The 19,999-nt window shown below is 42.6% G+C and overlaps 1 protein-coding gene across 1 annotated transcript; it reads right to left on the bottom strand.

Annotated features, from left to right (window-relative positions):
* Window positions 1–8,477: 8,477 nt before the first annotated feature.
* LOC131265170 (angiopoietin-related protein 2-like) lies at window positions 8,478–17,794 on the bottom strand. The gene is made up of 3 exons (XM_058267430.1): window positions 17,791–17,794; window positions 13,145–13,310; window positions 8,478–8,967 (listed from the first exon to the last, which is right to left on the bottom strand). The coding sequence occupies exons 1-3, from the start codon at window positions 17,792–17,794 to the stop codon at window positions 8,478–8,480; spliced, it is 660 nt and encodes a 219-aa protein (XP_058123413.1).
* Between the last annotated feature and the right edge of the window lie 2,205 nt (window positions 17,795–19,999).

The raw sequence follows: 19,999 nt of genomic DNA, 5'->3' as shown, positions 1-19,999 counted from the left end.
ATCAACGATGTCTTGAAAAATATAATACTCATACTACACACCTCAAATAGCAGTTCTTATGCCACCAGGCTCCAGTGTAGTCAACCGCGCAATTGCCGGGTCTAACGTCATTATCGTTGTCCAGTGTGGAGAATTCAATTCCGACGAGGTCTCTCATTTCATCGCCAGCCGTACCGGAGTAAGCGCCCACGGGCTTCAAGACATATTTTTGGCTCTCGTCTCCAATCTCGAAGCGTTCGTACCTTGCGTACGTGCTGACGCCATTGATATCTACCACCAAAACCACCAGCTCATGTAGTTTTGAGGCGGTCAACTGATGGATGCGATCCAAGCCCAGCCAGAACTCGCCCTCTAAACTGCCAAAACCATTCTTATACTCCTGCCAACCGCGGTAGAAGTTCACCGAACCGTCGAAGCGATATTGAATCACTGTCCATCCTCCGAAGTCGTAATCCTGATCGCACACAACCGTCATCGGTTGCTTGAAGGGGGTTTCAGGTTGAATCTGGTATATTCCAGAGGGCCTACATTTTATTTCACTGCAGTAGGAATAGTTAGTTACTGGAATCCTATATCCACATTGGCATTTCGTTTCACAACATTCACAACTGGTAAGAGGTTCCTCACACTGTCTACGGGTAAGAAGAGACCTCTGTTCCGCTAGCAAATACTTTAGTTGCTCTAATCCACTAAGATCACTGGCAATTTGTATTAAATCAAGTTTTAGACTTTCCAACTGCTCCGCAATCTTTGCATTGCAGTTTTTTTCGTTTCTTTTGCACTGCACCACGATTGGGGCCCAAATGGCACTTAAAACGACCAGTAACATTGCGTACACCTTAGAGGACCTCATCTTTTCTGTTCAGCTTCTAGACTGACTGAACAAAGCCACCTTGGAACCCTTATATATAGTTGAATATTCATCGTTTTACGTGAAAAATGTGACCTTTTCCCATCATTCTTCCGCGAGCGATCGACAGTTTAGCACAAAGTATCGTCTATAACCTAGTTTGTTTTTGCCTTTGAACTTAGAGCGATATCTGAAGGCGCGTGATGCAAAGGGTGGTACTGGTTAACCACCCGCCAACAGCGACCGGTAAGGTTTGTTTGTCGTTCTGCGACTCTGCCACTATCAGCATAACAAGTATAACAAGCCTAGCAGGGTCGCTTCTCATGATAGTTTTCCGGGGTTATACGTGACTCACTTCATCAGCCACGCGACCGTGTGGTAGCTTACAACTTCTTGTATCATCCACATTATAGCCATAACAGGAACGTCCGCAACCTTCGGAGCGACATCTTTATATAATTGGAGTACACTCCCACCTTACTAGGGGACGTTGAGCCTGGTTGACCACCGTAGCGCTTCTTGATAAAAATACAAAAATCTTGTTAAACGCATCTCATCGGCTAGTGCTGCTCTTGATACCAAATTTATTTATTTGTTATTTAAAAAAAAAAAGTTTATGTTTAACACGTTTACCGCCATGTCAGTCCCTGGGGACTGACGGCGAAGCTTCCGTTCACGCCACGTCGGCCCCTAGAGACTGACGAATTCATGAGTCGCGCTTGTCGATCAGTCCACCAGGTCAGTCCGTTAGGGTGCTTCATATTCATGAACTCTCTTCGTTTCATTTCACCGGTGCTTATCGTGCCAGTGACTAACATCGAACGAAATTGCAGACCGAGTGGCGTAAACGGAAAGTGTCATAAAATAGGCTGGGCGGTTAACGTGTTAAGAAAAATTTATTTCCTTTTTTTAATTGCATATTCTAAATTTTCATATAAATTGAATAATAAACTTTGCTACAAAAACTGTGCAAACAGGTGCTAGTTTACAACATTGATAAAGCTACCATCACACCGTATGGTGTGATTGACTGTCAAACACTACGTTTTCACGCGCTCCCCCATTGTCAAATGTAACACTCTTGTCGCCTTTAACCATGGATTTCTTTAACTGTGCGCTCGACATTAGATCGCGCGAACGTCGAGATGTTTATGTATTCAAATTTTCTAATTTCATCTCTTAGTCTTTATTGTATTTTTAGGTATGAAACCATATAATAACCAATTTCACCACATTCGATCATAACAGGGTGATCCGTTCGTCAACTACCCTTCTCAAGCCCATCTGTATGAGTTGGTGCTCGAGCTCCTTCAGTTTTGCCAAGATCATCTCGAACGAAAATTCTCCTGCCATTGCTCTGGAGCTTTCCCGATGAGTCACATTTGAATCACACCAAACTGCTTCGATGAAAAATCCAACTGCAATAGTGATCAACAAGATCACGCGTATCTTCGCGATGTTGATCGTACGATCTTCGAACCAGAACTGGCTTATTTCGTTTTTGCCTTTTCTGCTATAAAACAACGAACCTCCCATGAGAGTGTGGTTCACCTTGACCTGAGAATTTGTCGCCAATGGAAGCCTTGGAACTTCAATCTTTTTTGTCGAATTATTTTCTAATGAACTGCAACTTTACGTTTTACTTTACTGGAAGAAACCTAATAAGATGAATCAACAAATGTTTTGTTTATGCGCCCCGATAATAACCAGTGGTAATGGTAACAACTTTTATTTTTGATACATACATACTTTTCTAGAGACCTATTTAAAATGTATTTTACAAATATATTCAAGGATAGATTTTCTTTTGTATAAGGTAAAAATGTGTCAGTTGGTTTTTATAGATACACATTGTTCCGTGAAACATATTTAAGTTAAAAACAAAATTTCAAAATTACCCGTTTAAAATCGAAAAGGTTCGTTCAAATCGTCAAACTTTCCAAAAGTGGTACGGTAAATTTGCGCTGAAGTCTTTTTTTGATGTATAAGAGATCTTGAAGAGGCTGTTGGTTTGGTTTGCCTTATGAATCGATCAGAATTTTTAAAAAAAATATCGAATCGGTCAATTGGCCACTCTACAACATCCGATCAAGGATCTAGAATAAGCAAATGATAGTAGTATTTAATTGAAATTGTCAGGGCGAAAATTTATATCGAACGAGATGTTGTGAGACACTTTGAGTCCAACATTCTAGAGTGTTGATCTAGAATTTTCAGCAACCTGTCACTTACAGAAAAAGGGAAAACCCACAATTGAACGCCTCTTTCCATTGTTATGAAAATTCTTCCTACGTTAAAAAGTAACGATCATTGATGCATTGTCGAAATATTTTTTTTTTTGTATTGTATGGATTTGAAGGTAGCATAAAAAAGGAAATCATTTAAACACATTACAGATAGAAAATAATTCTTTTATGCTGAATAGTTTCATGCAAAATATGGAAAGTTTAGAAATGCGCAACTTTGGCATTATATTGCCATGCCAATTTTTGTCGTAAAAACATGAGCGTTTAGCTCAAACCCTGCTCCCTAATATTTCTCGAGCTAAGGTTTTATCTGCGGAAGTATTTCGTTTCCTTATTCAAAAACAAGGATTAAGTATAAAATATCTCATTCACTTTGTTGTTAGTAAATTTTTTGAATCGAATTATTTTTATTATTTTGTTTTTATGTAAAAAAACGATGTGGGAGTTGCGGTTAAAATTCTACTCTTTAACGATTCGATGATGACAAAGGAAAGTTGGTTATAAGATTTAAAGTTTTATATGAATTTTGGTTTGTTTTATTGCTTGGGTCGTACCATCATTTTTGAAAATTTCAACGCGTCGGGTTGTGTCCACACCATTCCGGTCGTTATCGCTCCCAGAAGAAGAGTTAGCCTGTATTCAGCAACGTACTGCCCGTTCAAGTTGCTAAAATAAAAGAAATGAATGTAGGCAAATATGAAAGGTTCAAAGGTCAATTCTTCTTTATTATCGTTTCTCTTCACAACGTTGCGACTGTACACATTCCACTTCGATTTGCGACTACTTTTGCACAGGCTATTCGCGGCCTTTTATATCCCACCGCTTGCTCGCTAATTATTCAATTTCTCTCTTTCTCGTACCCTACTCCCACACGGCCCTCCTGACATTACAATCCCCCTGGATTGGCCCATGGCTTAATCATATCGAACGCCGTAGTAGTTCTTATCGGCCCTTCATTTTCATGATTCAACTTCGTTACCTCACATCGATCGTTCATCATGATCTTCGTAATCTTATAGGGTCCTAGGAACTTTCCTTTAACCTTCCTACCAACACCGAATTGGGTGACTGGTATCGCTACGACATCTCCTACCTTGTATTTCCGATTTGGTTTACGCCGCAAATTGTATGCGATGCGATTTTCCTGCTGTATAGCCTCTATACCTTGGCAAGCTGCTTTGCGCAACTCCGATCGTTCTTTTACAAAATCATCCTGTAATTCCTCTTGTAAAATTTCGCGTACTACAATATCTCCTTTCGATCTCATTTTGACTCCCGTTAATAATTCGAACGGTGTCATCCGAATGGCGCGCTGCCAACTATTATTGATTGCTATCTGGACCTCATTGACAAATTTAAACCACGTTTCTGGATTCTCAACCGACAACTTTGCTAACGCTGGAATGATTACACGGTGAATTCTTTCCACCTGCCCATTTCCTCGAGGAACCCCTGTTACGATCCTGTGTATCTCTATGTTTCGTTCGCTGCAATATTTCTCAAACACTCCTGAAGTGAACGCTGCGCCACGATCGCAAATAATTCTGCGCGGGTCACCAAAAAGATCGGACACCGCCGTAAGTTTTTTGATCACTTCTTCTGCATTTGTTGTTTTTGTCGGGAACAACCAAACATACTTTGTGAATGCATCAATCACCGTGAGTATATAATTGTACGCTTTACGTGTCGACGGCATAGGGCCTAAATGATCAATATGAAATGTGTCAAGTGGGACCTCACCCTTCGGAATGGGATGAAGCTCACCCTCGCGTTTCCCTCGCTTCCGTTCATTCACTATACACCTGACGCAATTCTCTATGCACTCCTTGATCTTCTCTTCCATGCTTGGAATATGATATTCTGAATCCAATCGTTCCTTCGTCTTTTTTATCCCAAAGTGCCCCTGTTCGTGTGCTTCTCTTATAATAGACATTTGAATCGCCTTCGGTACTACCAGTTTCATCTTCCCTTCTTGTTCTTTGTAGAGTATTCCATTGGATAGACGGAAAGATTCAGACTTATCTCCTCGCTCTATGGACTCCCTAATTTTCATTATTTCATCATCCTTTTCCTGCGCCTTAACAATCCTCTCGGATACTGCGACTGATATTCTCAGGACATTCGTTCGAGATAGCGCGTCTACATGCTTCATCTGTTCTGCAGGTCGATGTTCTATCTCATATTCATACTCGGACAATGTTACCAGCCATCTAGCCGTTCTAGCATTGATCGTCTTTGCTGCTATAGATTGTTTGAATGCGATACAATCAGTGATAATCTTGAATTTGTTACCTAGCAAATAACATCGAAACTTTTTAACAGACTCTACTACCGCCAATGATTCCAACTCGAAGGAATGATAATTCTTTTCGGCTTGATTTGTTAATCTACTATAATAGTAACATGGATGTGGTTTACTATCTCCTTCCTCGTATTGCATCAACATTCCTGCTATTCCTTCTTTACACGCATCAGTATGCACTTCTGTGCTACGCCCAGCTTTGAAAATGAGTAACACTGGATATTCCGTCAACTTGGCCTTAATCATGTCAAATGCTTGGAGCGCCTCTTTGTCAAACTTGAATGCTGCCTCCTTCTTTAACAGTAGCGACACTGGTCGCATAATTTTTGAAAAGTTAGGAATGAACTTCCTGAAGTAACTGGCCAAACCATAAAACCTTTGCACCTGCTTAACCGTTCTAGGGACTGGGAATTTCTTCATCTTTTCTACTTTCTGCGGTGATGGTTCAATCCGCCCATTGTAAATCGTAAGTCCCAAATATTCTACTCTTCGTTGAAGAAATGTACACTTCTTCCAATTGATTTCCAATCCTGCTTTTTCCGTGGCTCTTAACACTTTTTGCAAACGTAGCAATCCTTCTTCTTTATCACTCGACGGTATAATGATGTCATCCACGAACATGAGCATTACGCCTTCCTGCACCAAACTGCGCAACGCCTCCCCGATGAAACGGCAGAATGCACTCCCGCTCACGCATAAGCCAAACGGTGCTCGTGTGAACTCGTACTGTCCATCCGCTGTGACGAAGGCTGTGTATTGACGACTTTCTTCGGCTACTTTCACATGGAAATATGAATTTTTTAGATCGAGTGTTGTGTATACGCGCGCATCCGCTAATTGATCCACTTGGTCTTCCAAATTCGGCATCGGGTATTGATCACGAATTATTTTTTTATTTATCGCGCGATAGTCGATGCATACCCGATAGGATCCGTCTTTCTTCGGGACCACGACGACCGCGCTAGAATACGGGCTGAACGATGGCCTAACAATTCCATCCCGCATCCACTCACTCACTTGCTCCTTCACGATTTGCTTCTCCAACGGAGCCAATCGGCGGGGTTGCGTACATACGATTTCGTTGTCCGTCAAATTAATCTTCATTTCGTTTACGATTTCTTCGACTTCACATCCATTGTTCTCTTGACTGTTAACACCGTAACTCGCCACAATTTCTTCCACTTTCTGGCGATACTTCGGAGGAACGTTCAATTCCGCATTTAGTTCGTCACACACTATGTGATGTATCCACAAGTCTTTTTCGCTATTTGTTTCCACATTTGCATTGTCTTCCATTATTTCGACCTGTCCATTAGTGATCCTATAGTTTACCCGTTCGAGCGTATCGATCCCGATTAACACCGGGCTATCGATTGCCGATTTGGGTACTACTAGGAATCTGACTAATCGCGTAGTTTTGCCGATGACCACCTCACAGCTTAATTCGCCGTTCACTTGCTCGCGCTGTCCACCATATCCACGAACCATTTGTCTGCTATTCGTTACCTTGTGTTGCACGCTTGGTTCCAGCTTTTCACAGAAGTCCTGCCGTATCAGCGAAACATCACTTCCCGTGTCGACCATGGCTTGCGTGCGCACATTACCCAACTCCACGTCGACGGTCGGACAGCGAGTTCTGATGAAATTAACTTTGGCTGGTCGCGACACTGCCATTGGACAACGAGGTGCTATGTGTCCGGCTTCACCACACTTGAAGCATTTCACTTGAAGCAGGTCACTTCCACGATTTTGTTTTGTGCATTCTTTTGCACGGTGACCGTGCGCGTTGCACTTGAAACACTTCGGGCCGTTGTTTTTTATGGGACAGTGGGCAAGCTGGTGTTCCGCACTTCCACAGTTGAAACAGTTTTTTTTTTCGTTTCCCCCGGTCTCGCGGGTACTCCCTCTCTTGCTGTGGACGCGTTCCATGCAAATCAATTTTTGCTTCAATTCCGCTACTGTTTTTGCTTCGTACAACATTACTCGTCTTGCGGTGTCTTCTGTTACACCGTCCACGATATATTCACAAATGCTTTGTTCGTCCATATCAGAATACTTAGCAATTTTCTGCACGGCGTACACGTATTCCAACACGGACTCGTGCTTCATCTTCCGTCGGTTCGTGAGCTTACGATGGATGTCGGATGCTCGCACCATCGGTCCGAATTCGTTTATCAGTTCCGCTTTTATTTTTTGATATGATATGTTACCGCGCAACGTGTTTATGAAGCTTCGAGCCGCTCCTATCACCTTTTTACGGCACATTACTCGTCGCTGCTCCGAATTCCAGCCGGCCATATCCGCTACGTCTTCAAAGTGCTGGAACCATACCCTGACGTCGGCATCGGGATCTGCACCATACGTGTCGATTCCGTCTTCCACGTCGCGGAACGTGAAGACTTGGTGGACCTTCTGTACGCCTGTACAAACACTGATCACATCACTGTCTTCACCTGCCGTCGCCTCCGGCTCCACCGCGTCTTGATAAGCACTTCCGACAGTTCCATTTAGGTCTCGGTCGCGCATGTCTTGGCTCACTATTCGCTGTGCCATCTCCTCCTTGGTACCCGAGGTCGGTAATCCGCGCGCGACGCACATTTTTGATAATCCCGATCGTGTGTGGTCCTCCACGAGCTGCAACACTTTCTCTTCCTCTGTCATTTTCCTACTTTTACTCTCTTGTCTTACTGCAACTGTCCAACTTTAAAACCTCACCACTTCACAACTTTTCAACTTCACACACTTGACAACTTAAGCTTCACCAAAATGGGAGGTTTTACAACTTAAACTCTTCACAACTTTAACCTTTTCGCCGTTCACCTCCTATCCTATCCCGGACGAGCCCCCATGTAGGCAAATATGAAAGGTTCAAAGGTCAATTCTTCTTTATTATCGTTTCTCTTCACAACGTTGCGACTGTACACATTCCACTTCGATTTGCGACTACTTTTGCACAGGCTATTCGCGGCCTTTTATATCCCACCGCTTGCTCGCTAATTATTCAATTTCTCTCTTTCTCGTACCCTACTCCCACATGAATGTAATCATATTTTTATCAACGATGTCTCGAAAAATATGATCAACATGCTACAGACCTCATAAAGCAGTCTTTATGCCACCAACCTCCAGTGTACGCACAAATTTCGAATATTTCACTATCAATGTCCAGTGTGGTGAATTTCTGTCCTACGAGGTCTGTCAATTCATCGCCAGCCGTACCGGAGTAAGCGCCCACAGACTTCAAGACATAGCCTTGACTATCGTCTCCAATCTCGAAGTGATCGTACTTTGCGAACGTACTGACGCCATTGACATCTACCACCAAAACCACCAACTCAAGTGGTTTCGAAGCGGTCAACTGAAAGATACGATCCAAGCCCAACCAGAACTCGCTCTCTAAACTGCCGAAACCATTCTTGTACTCCTGCCAACCACGGTAGAAGTTTACCGAACCGTCGAAGCGATATTGAATCACTGTCCATCCACCGGACCCGTACTCTTGGTCGCACAGCACGTTCATCGGTTGCTTGAAGGGGTTTTCGGGTTGAATCTGGTAAATTCCGGAGGTACTGCATTTAATTTCACTGCAGTAGGAATAGTTAGTTTCTGGAATTCTACACCCACATTGACATTTCGTTTCACAACAACCACAACCGGTGAGAGGTTCCACACCCTGTCGGCTGGTAAGAAGAGACGTCTGTTCCGCTAGCAAATACTTTAGTTGCTCTAATCCTCTAAGATCGCTGGCAATTTGTATTAAATCAAGTTTTAGACTTTGTAACTGCTCCGCAATCTTTGCATTATATTTTTTTTCGTTTCTTTTGCACTGCACTACGATTGGGGCCCAAATGGCACTTAAAACGACAAATAACATTGCGGACTCTTTAGAAGACCTCATCTTTTCTGTTCAGCTTCTAGACTGACTGAATAAAGCCAAGTTGAATGCCAATGCTGAATACCAACTGGTGATCGGTTTACGGTCTGGATCGTTGCTCGTTGTAAAAACTGCAACTCTGCATAATACGAGTGGTCCGCGTCGCTATGGGAAGCTGCAACGCAGCATAATGTGGTGGGCGTCGTGATGATCCGGGGCCAAGTCGCGATGATCGACGAATGCTGACTTGCATAATGCTGACTCACGATGTATGCGCTGGTACTCTTGACTGGTACCTTGAAACCCTTATATATCGTTGAATATTCATTGTAGTACGTGAAAAATGTGATCTATTTCCTTCATTCTTCCGCAAGCAATCGACAGTTTAGCGCAAAGTATCGTCTATAGCAGGGATCGGCACACGTTTTTCAAAAAGGGCCAGATGATTAAAAAGAAACCGAATGCGCGGGCCGGATACTTTAAACGATGCTTCAATGTTTTCAAAGTAATACCCTTTGTAATGGAGAGTGGAACTTTCTAAATAGCAAAGTTGCATAAAAAGTGGTAAAAGATAAAATATTTAAAATGTTATCGATAAACATGTAACTGGAACACCTCGTTAAACAATTATCATCTTCATTTTTGGGAAGAAAATAAACCTGACATCGTGAACAAATCCGATAAAAATTGGGATGGGTTTTTAGTATGAAGCACTTAAATATTCTTACGGGCCGGATAAAATCATTTGAGTTTGTTTTTGCCTTTGAACTTAGAGCGATATCTGAAGGCGCGTGATGCAAAGGGTGGTACTGGTTAACAACCCGCCAACAGCGACAGGTAAGATTTGTTTGTCGTTCTGCGACTCTGGCACTATCAGCATAACCAGTGTAACAAGCCTAGCAGGGTCGCTTCTAGTGATAGGATTCCGGGATTATACGTGACTTTCTTCATCAGCCGATCTTGCCACGCGACTGTCTGGTTGCTTACAACTTCATGTAACCTCCACATTATAGCCATAACAGGAACGTCCCTCTGGCTTTGGAGCGTTATCTATATATAATTGGAGTACACTCCCACCTTACTAGGGGACGATGAGAATGGTTGACCGCAGTAACGCTCCTTGATCAAAAGTACAAAAATTATGGTAAACCCATCGCATCGACTAGTGCTGCTATGACTATCAAATCAAATTTCAAATCAAATTATTTTACAGTCCTTGTTTAAATTTTTAAATCGCACATTTATCATTGCAATTGCTCAAATCACACCCTCATAGAATCATATAGGCTCAGCACGGACTTCAATCATATGAAGCGAGCCGTCGGTTTTCATAAATACCGCGTCAAAGGAACCGAATCTCCGGCGTGATATGTATAAAAATAGATAGCTCGATTCGATCGGATATCCGAAATTCATTCATTGGCAAAGCAAATTTATGAAGCAGTCTAAAATAATGAGTGAATTTTTTTAGATTCAACTACAAATTGCATAAGAGATATCATATTCATATGCTATGCCAATTTTATTTTAAAAAAATAATTAAAATATGTGAAATAACTAAAACAACTCATCACAACGGTTTTCTTGAGTACAACCAAATTTGTATCATAGTTTTTCTTCAAGAGAAACGATAAATCGATTGGTTGGTGAGATGGAAAAAGAAGAATCGGTGCCCAATCGTTTTGGGTGGTTCCACCTGCAACACACCTCCCCGGATATGAGTGTCACAAGAAAAAGGTTGGTCCTTTCCACCCTCTTGGGCGTTTGAGGTTAAGTTGATCCGATAAGCAAACCCCATCGAAGGCAGGCAAAAATGCGTCACTTAAGGGGCCGCTGACAAAATGCTGACAGTGCACGACACTGCAGAGCATCGCTGAGTGCCGGGGTGTGCGTTCCGGGACCGAAGAGACCATCCGAGCATCCCGAGTGCATGCGAAGCACGTTCGGCGATTATGGGAATTTTCCTTCCCACGAGCGTGCGTAACCGTCAGGTGGCATTCGAACGGGATGTCCCATCTGATCACCGGCCCGTCCCAACCGGTCCGGCCTGCCTACCTAAGGGGAAATATTGGCCTGAAATGGCCTCTCCGAGGACACTTTCACCGTCAGTTTGTGCGTTTCTTTTTTGTCTTTTGTTTTGCCCCCCCGATTAATGGCAGCCACATGAACTGGTGGTTGTTCGGTAAAGTTGGAAAAACGATTTCGAATCGTTCCGACACGGGCGGCCACGCTCGGGAAGTGTTTCCACGGGGTTTACCGCCGTTGTGCGGCACAACGTGGAAAGGAAGTCCGGCCAACCGCGGTGACGATCGTGTTTCAATTGCCATCCAATCACGCGCAAACAATCAAAATCGCGGCCACGGATTTAGAACGGCCAGGCACGCGGCACGGACCCGTCGCTTCGCCCGGTGCTGCAAGAGGCTATGTCCGGGGTGGGATTACCTGCGGAAAGATATTGTTGTTTCCCGGCACTGCTAACGATAATTGCGCCACAATGAAAGCCAAACGGTTATGGTGCGTGTCCCGGTTTCGATTGTTATGTCTATTTAGTGATACGCGCGAGGGGTGACGTTCGTGTCCAATTGGGTCTCATTACGGCCGACGAATGTGATCCCGTGATTCGAAGCGATCAGCATAAACTATTGACAATGTATCATAAATGCTTAAGCTGAGCAGACTAGCGCATTATGTAGTAAACTTTCCCATTTCAAACTACAAAAGGGAAATTTCAATCTAAATAAGTAAAAATTACATTAGCCTCATACCAAGGATACAACGTTACGAATAAATTCATAAATTCTTCAAATATTAGAAAATATAAACGAAAATATAACAATAAGCTTAAGCAAGATTTTGTCAACCTGAAAAAAAATCTTTTATGATGAAATTAAGGAAAACTTTTTTTCTAAAGAATAAAATGTAAAACAGCAGTTGTTTCATCATATTTCACGGTTTGGGCAAACATTTTGTAAATCTGGATTTTCATCTTTAGATACTCGAGAAATTCTTAAGTCGACAAATTCCTATAAATTCCTATGATTTTAGAGTTTAGTTCAATTGTAAACTGATTTTATACATTTTATATATAAGCTTTTATTTTTTTTCTTTTTTTGAACTTTAGGAACGAAGCCACGCGTTCATGAATTTTCTGCATTACAAAACATTTGTACCATCTAGAACTAATTTGTTGTACAGTCAATAAGATTTTGTTTATTTTTCCTTAGGAGATAAATCCTCCAATGGTTTCCGAAGAAAGAAGGAAAAACTCAATCTTTTCACCAGTTCTTTTTTAATCCCAGACCACTTCCGGGTAGCATTGTGCCGCCAGATGAACCGCAACGCAAGCGATCTTGAGCGCACGACAAAAGTAGCATTAACCGGATCATTTTGCGGCCCCTAGATCCAGCACAAAACGGATGCTGCTGACCCACCGGCGTTTCCGGCGACCGGGTGGGGCTTGAGATGGGTTTCAGCACTTCGGCAGTCACGAACAATGCATTTTCTCCCGCACCGGAACGCAGAACCGGGAAGGATGGAGCGAAAATAATCCTTCCGAAAATTGACAACTCGCAAACGTACCCGGCTTTGAAATTCCCGATAGATTTCCAATGCCTTTCAGTTACATTCTTTTCTCGCTGAAAGGAGCTCGGGCGCCGTCTTCTTTGAGGGCGTGAGGTGTGCGCCATTCGAAAGGAAAGTCTTTCGACATTACGGCCGCCCCAGCTGGCCTCGGGTGGCACCATAAATCTGCAAATGTTTTGATTTATTTGTGCCCGGGCTTCATAATATTCAAATGTTTTCGCGTACAATCTGCTGCGCGTGCTTCCATCTTTTCCATTCGGCATCCGGTAATTTTTAGGTGGTTGGCTTACTTCGCCATCGGGGACGTTGCCATTCGATTGACGCAAAAGGCGCACTGCCTGCTTTGATGTGCTTTTTTCGAACTCGGTGACGGCGCATCTTTGACGGAACCGTACTGAGTTTTTACTGATAGTTCAAGCAACATTCCGAACAGTAAGCTATCTGTATCCATCTGTACTGTGAACGGGACAAACAAATCTTTGGAAATGAATATGAGAAATTTCAGTAAATCTTTACGCTGCCACAAAGTTCAAAAGAAAAATTGTTCAAGAGAGAAGTTGTTGTCTGCATGGAACGATTTTTAAACTTTATTCATTATTCTATTACCCTTACTTTCATGAGTATAAAGTTAATTATATCGATCAATAGCATTGTAGAAATCATGTCAAAATGTACGAAAACTATGTTAATCAAATTGAACCGAAAATATAAAAACTCCTCAGCAGAGGGCAATATGTACCGGCTTATGTGGTAGTGATGAGAATAACAACTCTTTTTAGAGATTTGAATCAGAGTGAATAATCATAACGATGATTCGAATCTTTAAGTCACCCTTTTGTGATTTAAAACGTGTAAAATGATTTATTAACCTTCGAGGTGATTTGAAACCTTAACTGGGATTCGAATCCCAAAAGAATGAACGAGTGGGTAAAAGAGTCACTAGTCGCCATAGAGATTCGAATCCCAAGTTGTGTTTCGAATCCCAAGTTGTGAATCGAATCCCAGTTTACAACCGGTTGGAAAAATGTAATTGTTTGGCCGAATGTTTGAAAGGATTCTGAATATTAGGTTGAACGTAAACGCCTTTTTTGTATCATTTTTTCTAATCTTTTTCCAGTGAATTTTATTTCCCAAGAGAACGTTTCGTGAAACGGATCCATCACGGCGATGATCAACCCCGTGACAAGCTTGACAACCGGATAATTGAGACGTACCGAAACCCCGGTCCCAGCCGTCGGACGACGTAGTTCGGAGGGAGACGCGATAACGACATCAAACAGCTGCGCACCCAAAACATTAATTTTCCTTCACTTTTCGTATCGTTCCGTTGCGGGCCCGGGGGCGGGGGTCGGGCCCAAAAACGCCAACCGTCTTCGAAGCCAACCATTCTTCGGCTGTCAGCCGCTGTCCACTTACAGCTCACTTGCCCGGATGGAGTCGGATGGGTTCAAAATTAAATTTTCGAGTACATTTCGGCACGACGAAGCCGGAACCGTTCGCGGAACCATTCGCCCGTGATTGACCAGCTGATAAGCGATTAATTTGCGTTGATTGAGGCAACTCAACAAAACGGATCGTTGGGCCCGAGGAAAAGGGTATTGCAAGGGGGCACCCAATTCAATGGCTTGAAGTGACTGGAGATTGCTGTCTTACGCCCTGAGACGGGAAAATAAAACCGATTGGAGCTTTGAAAACGGTTTGAACCTGTGCCATAGCCAGCGATCTAGATGGGGCCATCATAATCTAATCGTTAATAAACTTTCCAAACTGTGTTTCAATGGAATAACATTCGAATAGGAAATTCACTTCAGAAAATGGATGGCTTTCGGATGGGAAAATGGGACAGACGAAAATGCCCACGGGCCTCACAATTGTCACAGATTGTCGATTAGAAAGATACATTGTACGTGGCTCATTGTACGCTTCCTCGTCCTCGCCAAGCCCTTGACAAGTGCTTACGGTTCCCGAGTCGGTCAGCTGCACCAGGCCGGACGGTTATTTGGTTATTTCAGCTGAGCTCGTCAGGAATGCGAACGGTATTCTGTCGCGACCTGGATTCGGTGTGGTAGTGATATAATTAAAAGCAGATCAACTGATGATGGAAATGACTTCGCCTCGATCGCCCGGGATTGGGGCTTTTGGCGCAAAATTTCGCACGCTTCTTCCGCGGCCAAGCGATGCCAAGCAAACCGGCTCGGGTTTGGGGTGGAGCACACAAAACAATCGCACCCGGCCGAAGTCGTTCGCATTAATTTTCCGACTGCACGACTGCAATCTTTGAAAACTTGCATATAAATGCCTATTTATATCGGCCATCTATTGACCGGGTGGACGAGCTGCCGGGAAAGCCGGCTAAATTGTTGCTCGATGTTGAGTGCGCCACATTCGAATAACATCCCTCGCACCCACCGAACGTCCCGGAACTAAAGGCACCGAAAAGACCGGCCGCTGGAAACGCGCTGGTACTGAAACTAATTAATTCATGATAAAACGCAAGATTGCACTTCCCGTTCCCGAGTGTTTGGCTCGCTGGGCAGCACCGAATTATGCCGCCTAAAAGCCTATCCTAGCCATCGGGAAATAAGCCGAGCCGTGGCGTTCTGGCGCGCACTGGGACCGTTGATAGCGATTGGAGATTGGGAACAAATGGAAACGCGGTCTGGCTGGAAAATGGGGGCCTGTCGTATTGGTGGTACAATTCGGTACCAACGGAGTTCTTTCGTAGACTCACGGAAAAGGATGCGCAACATGTACGCGTGAAGGCCGTCAGGAAGCCACGCTTAACATGAAAGATACCAGCATGGTTGTAATTGGTAATTTTCTCACGGATGCGGCCCTTTTGCTGATTTTATCTGACGTAAACTAAACCTAGTCATGCCCCTGAGCGTCTTACACAAAACGTTGAACAGTTTATTAAATGCTCTTGTTGAACATGTATTATTATATTGAAAATTATATCCTGGTGCAATTGAGATACATTCAGTAAGATAAGACATAAAACGAGCTTTGAACGTACAATCTTTTTTATCCCAAATAACCGTGGTGGTAATGATCCATTTTTTAAATAAAAATTGTTTGTGTACTAATCTCATTTTCCAATAATAATTACATGTAGTTGATTAGTTAAATGAACAAACTGATTTGATTGAAGAAAATGTTTATTTTTCACCACTACTATCACTACTTGCTGCAAAATCGATTGAGTTTCGATGCTTTCGCCTTAACTTTAATTTGAAAATGACTAACAGCTATATTGGAACAAAAGAAACCCTGCAAGAAGAGTTTTAACTTATAAGAACAAAAAAATTTATAACAAACGTGAAATAAATGTCTGCGTTCCATTCACTATTCTAAACACTATTCGTGGTTTTCAATATAATAATCCTGGATGAAAAAGCTGGTGTTATACACGCGCCAATATGGTATTCGTGAATATGTTTGTTAGCATCTGAGATTTTAAAGCATATGAAATGTGTTTGAATAGAATTGGAAAACTTTATACGCATTGTCATTTCAGTAAAAAAATTTAGATTAAAAATTTATGTAGCCATTTTCGTTCATTTGTATCCAATCATCCCATTAATTAAATTGTTGCTTTAACTTCTCCACATTGAGCAAGAGGTTTAAATGATAAAAGTAAAGCTTTTAATAGGAATCTTGTTTTCCAAAATACCACAAAGGTTAGGTTGGGTAGTTCTTGACAGGATTTGTGAGATACGTAACTTTGTGTCCCAGTGGAAAATGAAAATTATTAACTCACAGCCTGTGCTCACGGAAAAGAACAGTTTAGATAGAGTGTTTAGAAACAGTAAATAGAAAAGATACCATAAGAGATAAATAAACAACCGCTAACAATATCGATTACTATTTCAATCGGAAAAACTCCCAACGGCATTTAGGATAGTTGTACTTGACACACTATAGTTACTTGCATTACTGCAGTGCTCCCTTAACGGACTGCAGCCTGATTGATGGTCATTACTCCAACGATAAATAGGACATTATGGGCGGCCTCGTTGGATCGGTTCCAAGAAACATCCCTGGCGAACGTAAATTGCCCTCATTTGGCGAGCGCTTTGCCCGTTCGCCGATCGATTATTCCAATTATCGAAACAGATCGAAGCAGTAACGATAATCAGGCACGGCGCAGCAGGTACCGTCTCTGACCGATTCGTTGCACGCGTCTAATCATCCCAATTCACACTTTCGTGGGCAGTTGTCAGTTATAATTGATTAGAGTTTGTTTGATGAATGTTTAAAGGAAAGTGCAGTGGTGAGGGATTGTTAATGGGGCCAACAATTCTGTCGATGTCAAACAATGGCAAAACTGTGTCCCCTTTCGCCGTCAATACGCCTTGGAAGAAACATTTGGAACTGGAATGCCTAGATGATCAAGTGCCCTAGTCACCTTGACAATTAGCACCGAACCGAAACGGCCACGTGTTGCTAATTAGATTTGAGTTATAATCGGTGGAGAATTTTTACGCTCGAAACGACAAGAATGCAATTGATTGGACGTGCATCGTGCCTGCATGAGTGCACTCGAAGGATAAGCTTTCCTGGGAGAAGCTAGGAAACTAGAAAGTGATTATCACATTTGTGGAATGATTTGCGTCGATTCGATATCGACGGTACGGTTCCGCGTGAGTAATGCAATTTGCGGCCGGGAAATGTTTGTTTATGCTTGAGTGGATGATTTTGTAACGGGGATCAAAGGGAAGTACGCTTTGGTGTATAAATGTTATGAAGAGTTGCTTATCGCAGGGAGCATAATTAATTTGAAAAGCTTTCCTCTCTGCCTTTAAAAGATACATTTCCGTACATCATAACGCTACACTTGATAATTTAACTATTTAACTATCTTTCTTTGCTATTAAGGGAAGCATGAACTAACAAAACGTTATAAAAACCATGTTGTGCAATTATACGGACTTACCCATTTTCAAGTACCCTTTAACTGGAACGTAAATAGAGACTTCAAACAAATTCCCCATAATTATAGCCAGTAACACAACTCCACGAATGGAACGAAGAAAAAGTACTTGATAAAAGCGACACAGGGAAACTAAAGGGACAATTATACCTTCAAAAATGCTAGGATTGGGATCAGTGTGCCCGGAAAAACCCCCCACGGGCCAAACGGACACCAGGTCGTTGCAGCCCAGGCTTGTCGTTAGTACTTGCCTAATTAATTGTCCTCAAGGTATTTTCGACTTCAAAGCTGTTGCGGCGTGATAATTTTGAATTCGCGAACCCGGGCTTTTTCTTACCGTCTGTGTTCTGTAACGTTTTTGTTGAAGCATCCGTTTGAATCAAAGTCTTAAATGGAAGTAAAGGTGGGTTCGTTTCGTTTTGCAAGGTGGTTTTGATGCTTATTGAATGAAATAACCGTAAAAAAAAACTAAAATTAGAAACAATGGAATTTTGTTTGACACAAAGCAATGTATTACATGGAATTATCAACGTTAAATGGGATGTTGTGGAACTGTTCTGTGTCCTGAAAAAGTAAAATGTGTCCATGAAGTAGAATATACAGCTTAAATAGTGACTAATATCCACTACTTCTCGCAAGCTCCGGTCGTCCCATTGACCGTTTACGACACGAGCGGTGTGTTTAACCGGTCATCATATGATTAATGACCCTTCATTAAAATCTCTCATCTGCCGGAGATGGTGTTCGGCCTTAAGGTAAAGCCACGGAACCAACCAGCGACCGGAGAGTTTGTTTATTTGTTCCCTCTTTGCGTGAGGATGAGGGGGATATGATTTTATCCTCATCAACGTCACCAGCAGCTATTGAAAAACGATTTTCCCTCAACGTCAGCTGGCGCAGTTTTACTGCTTGCGGTCATTACGGTTCAATAAGGGGGCCCCCCAGCTGTAGTGGGGCTAGGGAACGCGGAGTTTCTAATGTTTCGCTTACTTGCTAAATTGGAATGTAGCTGCCGAAATGGATGAGAAGACTGTTGAATGAAATTTTCTCACTTCTTGTGCTGGTGAAACTATTTCGATCTTGGTAATTTTTTTCTTTCATCGTACATAACATTTTTTGTAAATTGTTCTATTCATTCATTTCACAGGACAAGATCTGCTTTTTTATTTTCTCCAAAAAGTTTGAAGTCATTTCTTGGCATTCCCAACTCCCAACCTCACCAGCACGAAATCGATGATCCTATCTGCGAAGCAATCACAGACTTGTTTGCATTTAATTAAAGTGCAGCGATTTCGCTCCAATTAAATTATTTTGCATTACATGAGACAGACATCAGGATAGCTTTTGCCCTACACCGCGGAACCCACTCCCATTTCGTATTGTTGTTCGTTCGCATCGAGCAGGGCACCGTTGAGGAAAAAGACACAGCGACACAGAGAAACCGTTGCACCGTTGTTACCGTGGCCAAATGCGAAACGAAGACTCGTAACGAGAACTCGACAGAAAAATGAAAAATAAAATAAAAGACTTGACCAACATACTGCAGCAGCAGCACGCGGCCGAAGCACATGGGACATGGGAAAACGTTGCATCCGGGCACCCCATCTGCCGGCAGCGGAGGGAATCCTTCCATTCGGATTATTCACATTACCCATTGGTGAAGTGGTCGGTAGCCGGCGAGCTTTCATTAGAAGTAAACGAACCCTGAAAATGCTCGTTTCACTTTGCACCTGTTAGTTGGTTCTGTTGGCTTGCTTCCGATACGGTTGGAGGTCCGATTGTGAACATGGTAGTTTTAACCAACCCGCCGCTGCGCTGAAATCCCGTCGTTCTACTCGATTAGTGGAGTTTCAGTCCTTCACACATTTAATTAAAGCCGGGTGGGATGTTAGTAAAAGGAAGCATCATTGGGGAAAAGGATATTTCAAACGAGAAAATAAAACTCCTCTTCATTGGCAGGGACTGAAACATGCTAATTAAAACAGGGAAGAGTTATTGAGTCAACAGGGATCACTATGGGTCATCTGGTAAAAAATGCATGCGTAGAACAAGGTTGTCGCTGTGCATAATTGGGGTTTTCATGCCGCCCATTCATGAACATGATCATTTTTACAACATTTTTTTAGGTAAAACCGAACGCATGTGACCAACTCAATCCTCAGTCAATAAATAAAGTGTAGACGTTGCAGCTATCCAAAAACCTACCCCCAAA

The sequence above is a fragment of the Anopheles coustani genome, chromosome 2 (assembly GCF_943734705.1).
Source record: "Anopheles coustani chromosome 2, idAnoCousDA_361_x.2, whole genome shotgun sequence".
NCBI lineage: Eukaryota > Metazoa > Arthropoda > Insecta > Diptera > Culicidae > Anopheles > Anopheles coustani.
This window is presented reverse-complemented; position numbering and strand designations above follow the sequence as displayed.

Excerpts from the sequence above, each read along its gene's own strand:
- LOC131265170 (XM_058267430.1), bottom strand. Across the intron at positions 8,968-13,144 it reads GCAACGTCCCCGATGGCGAA|TACCTCCGGAATTTACCAGA; the intron begins GTAAGCCAACCA and ends AATTAAATGCAG.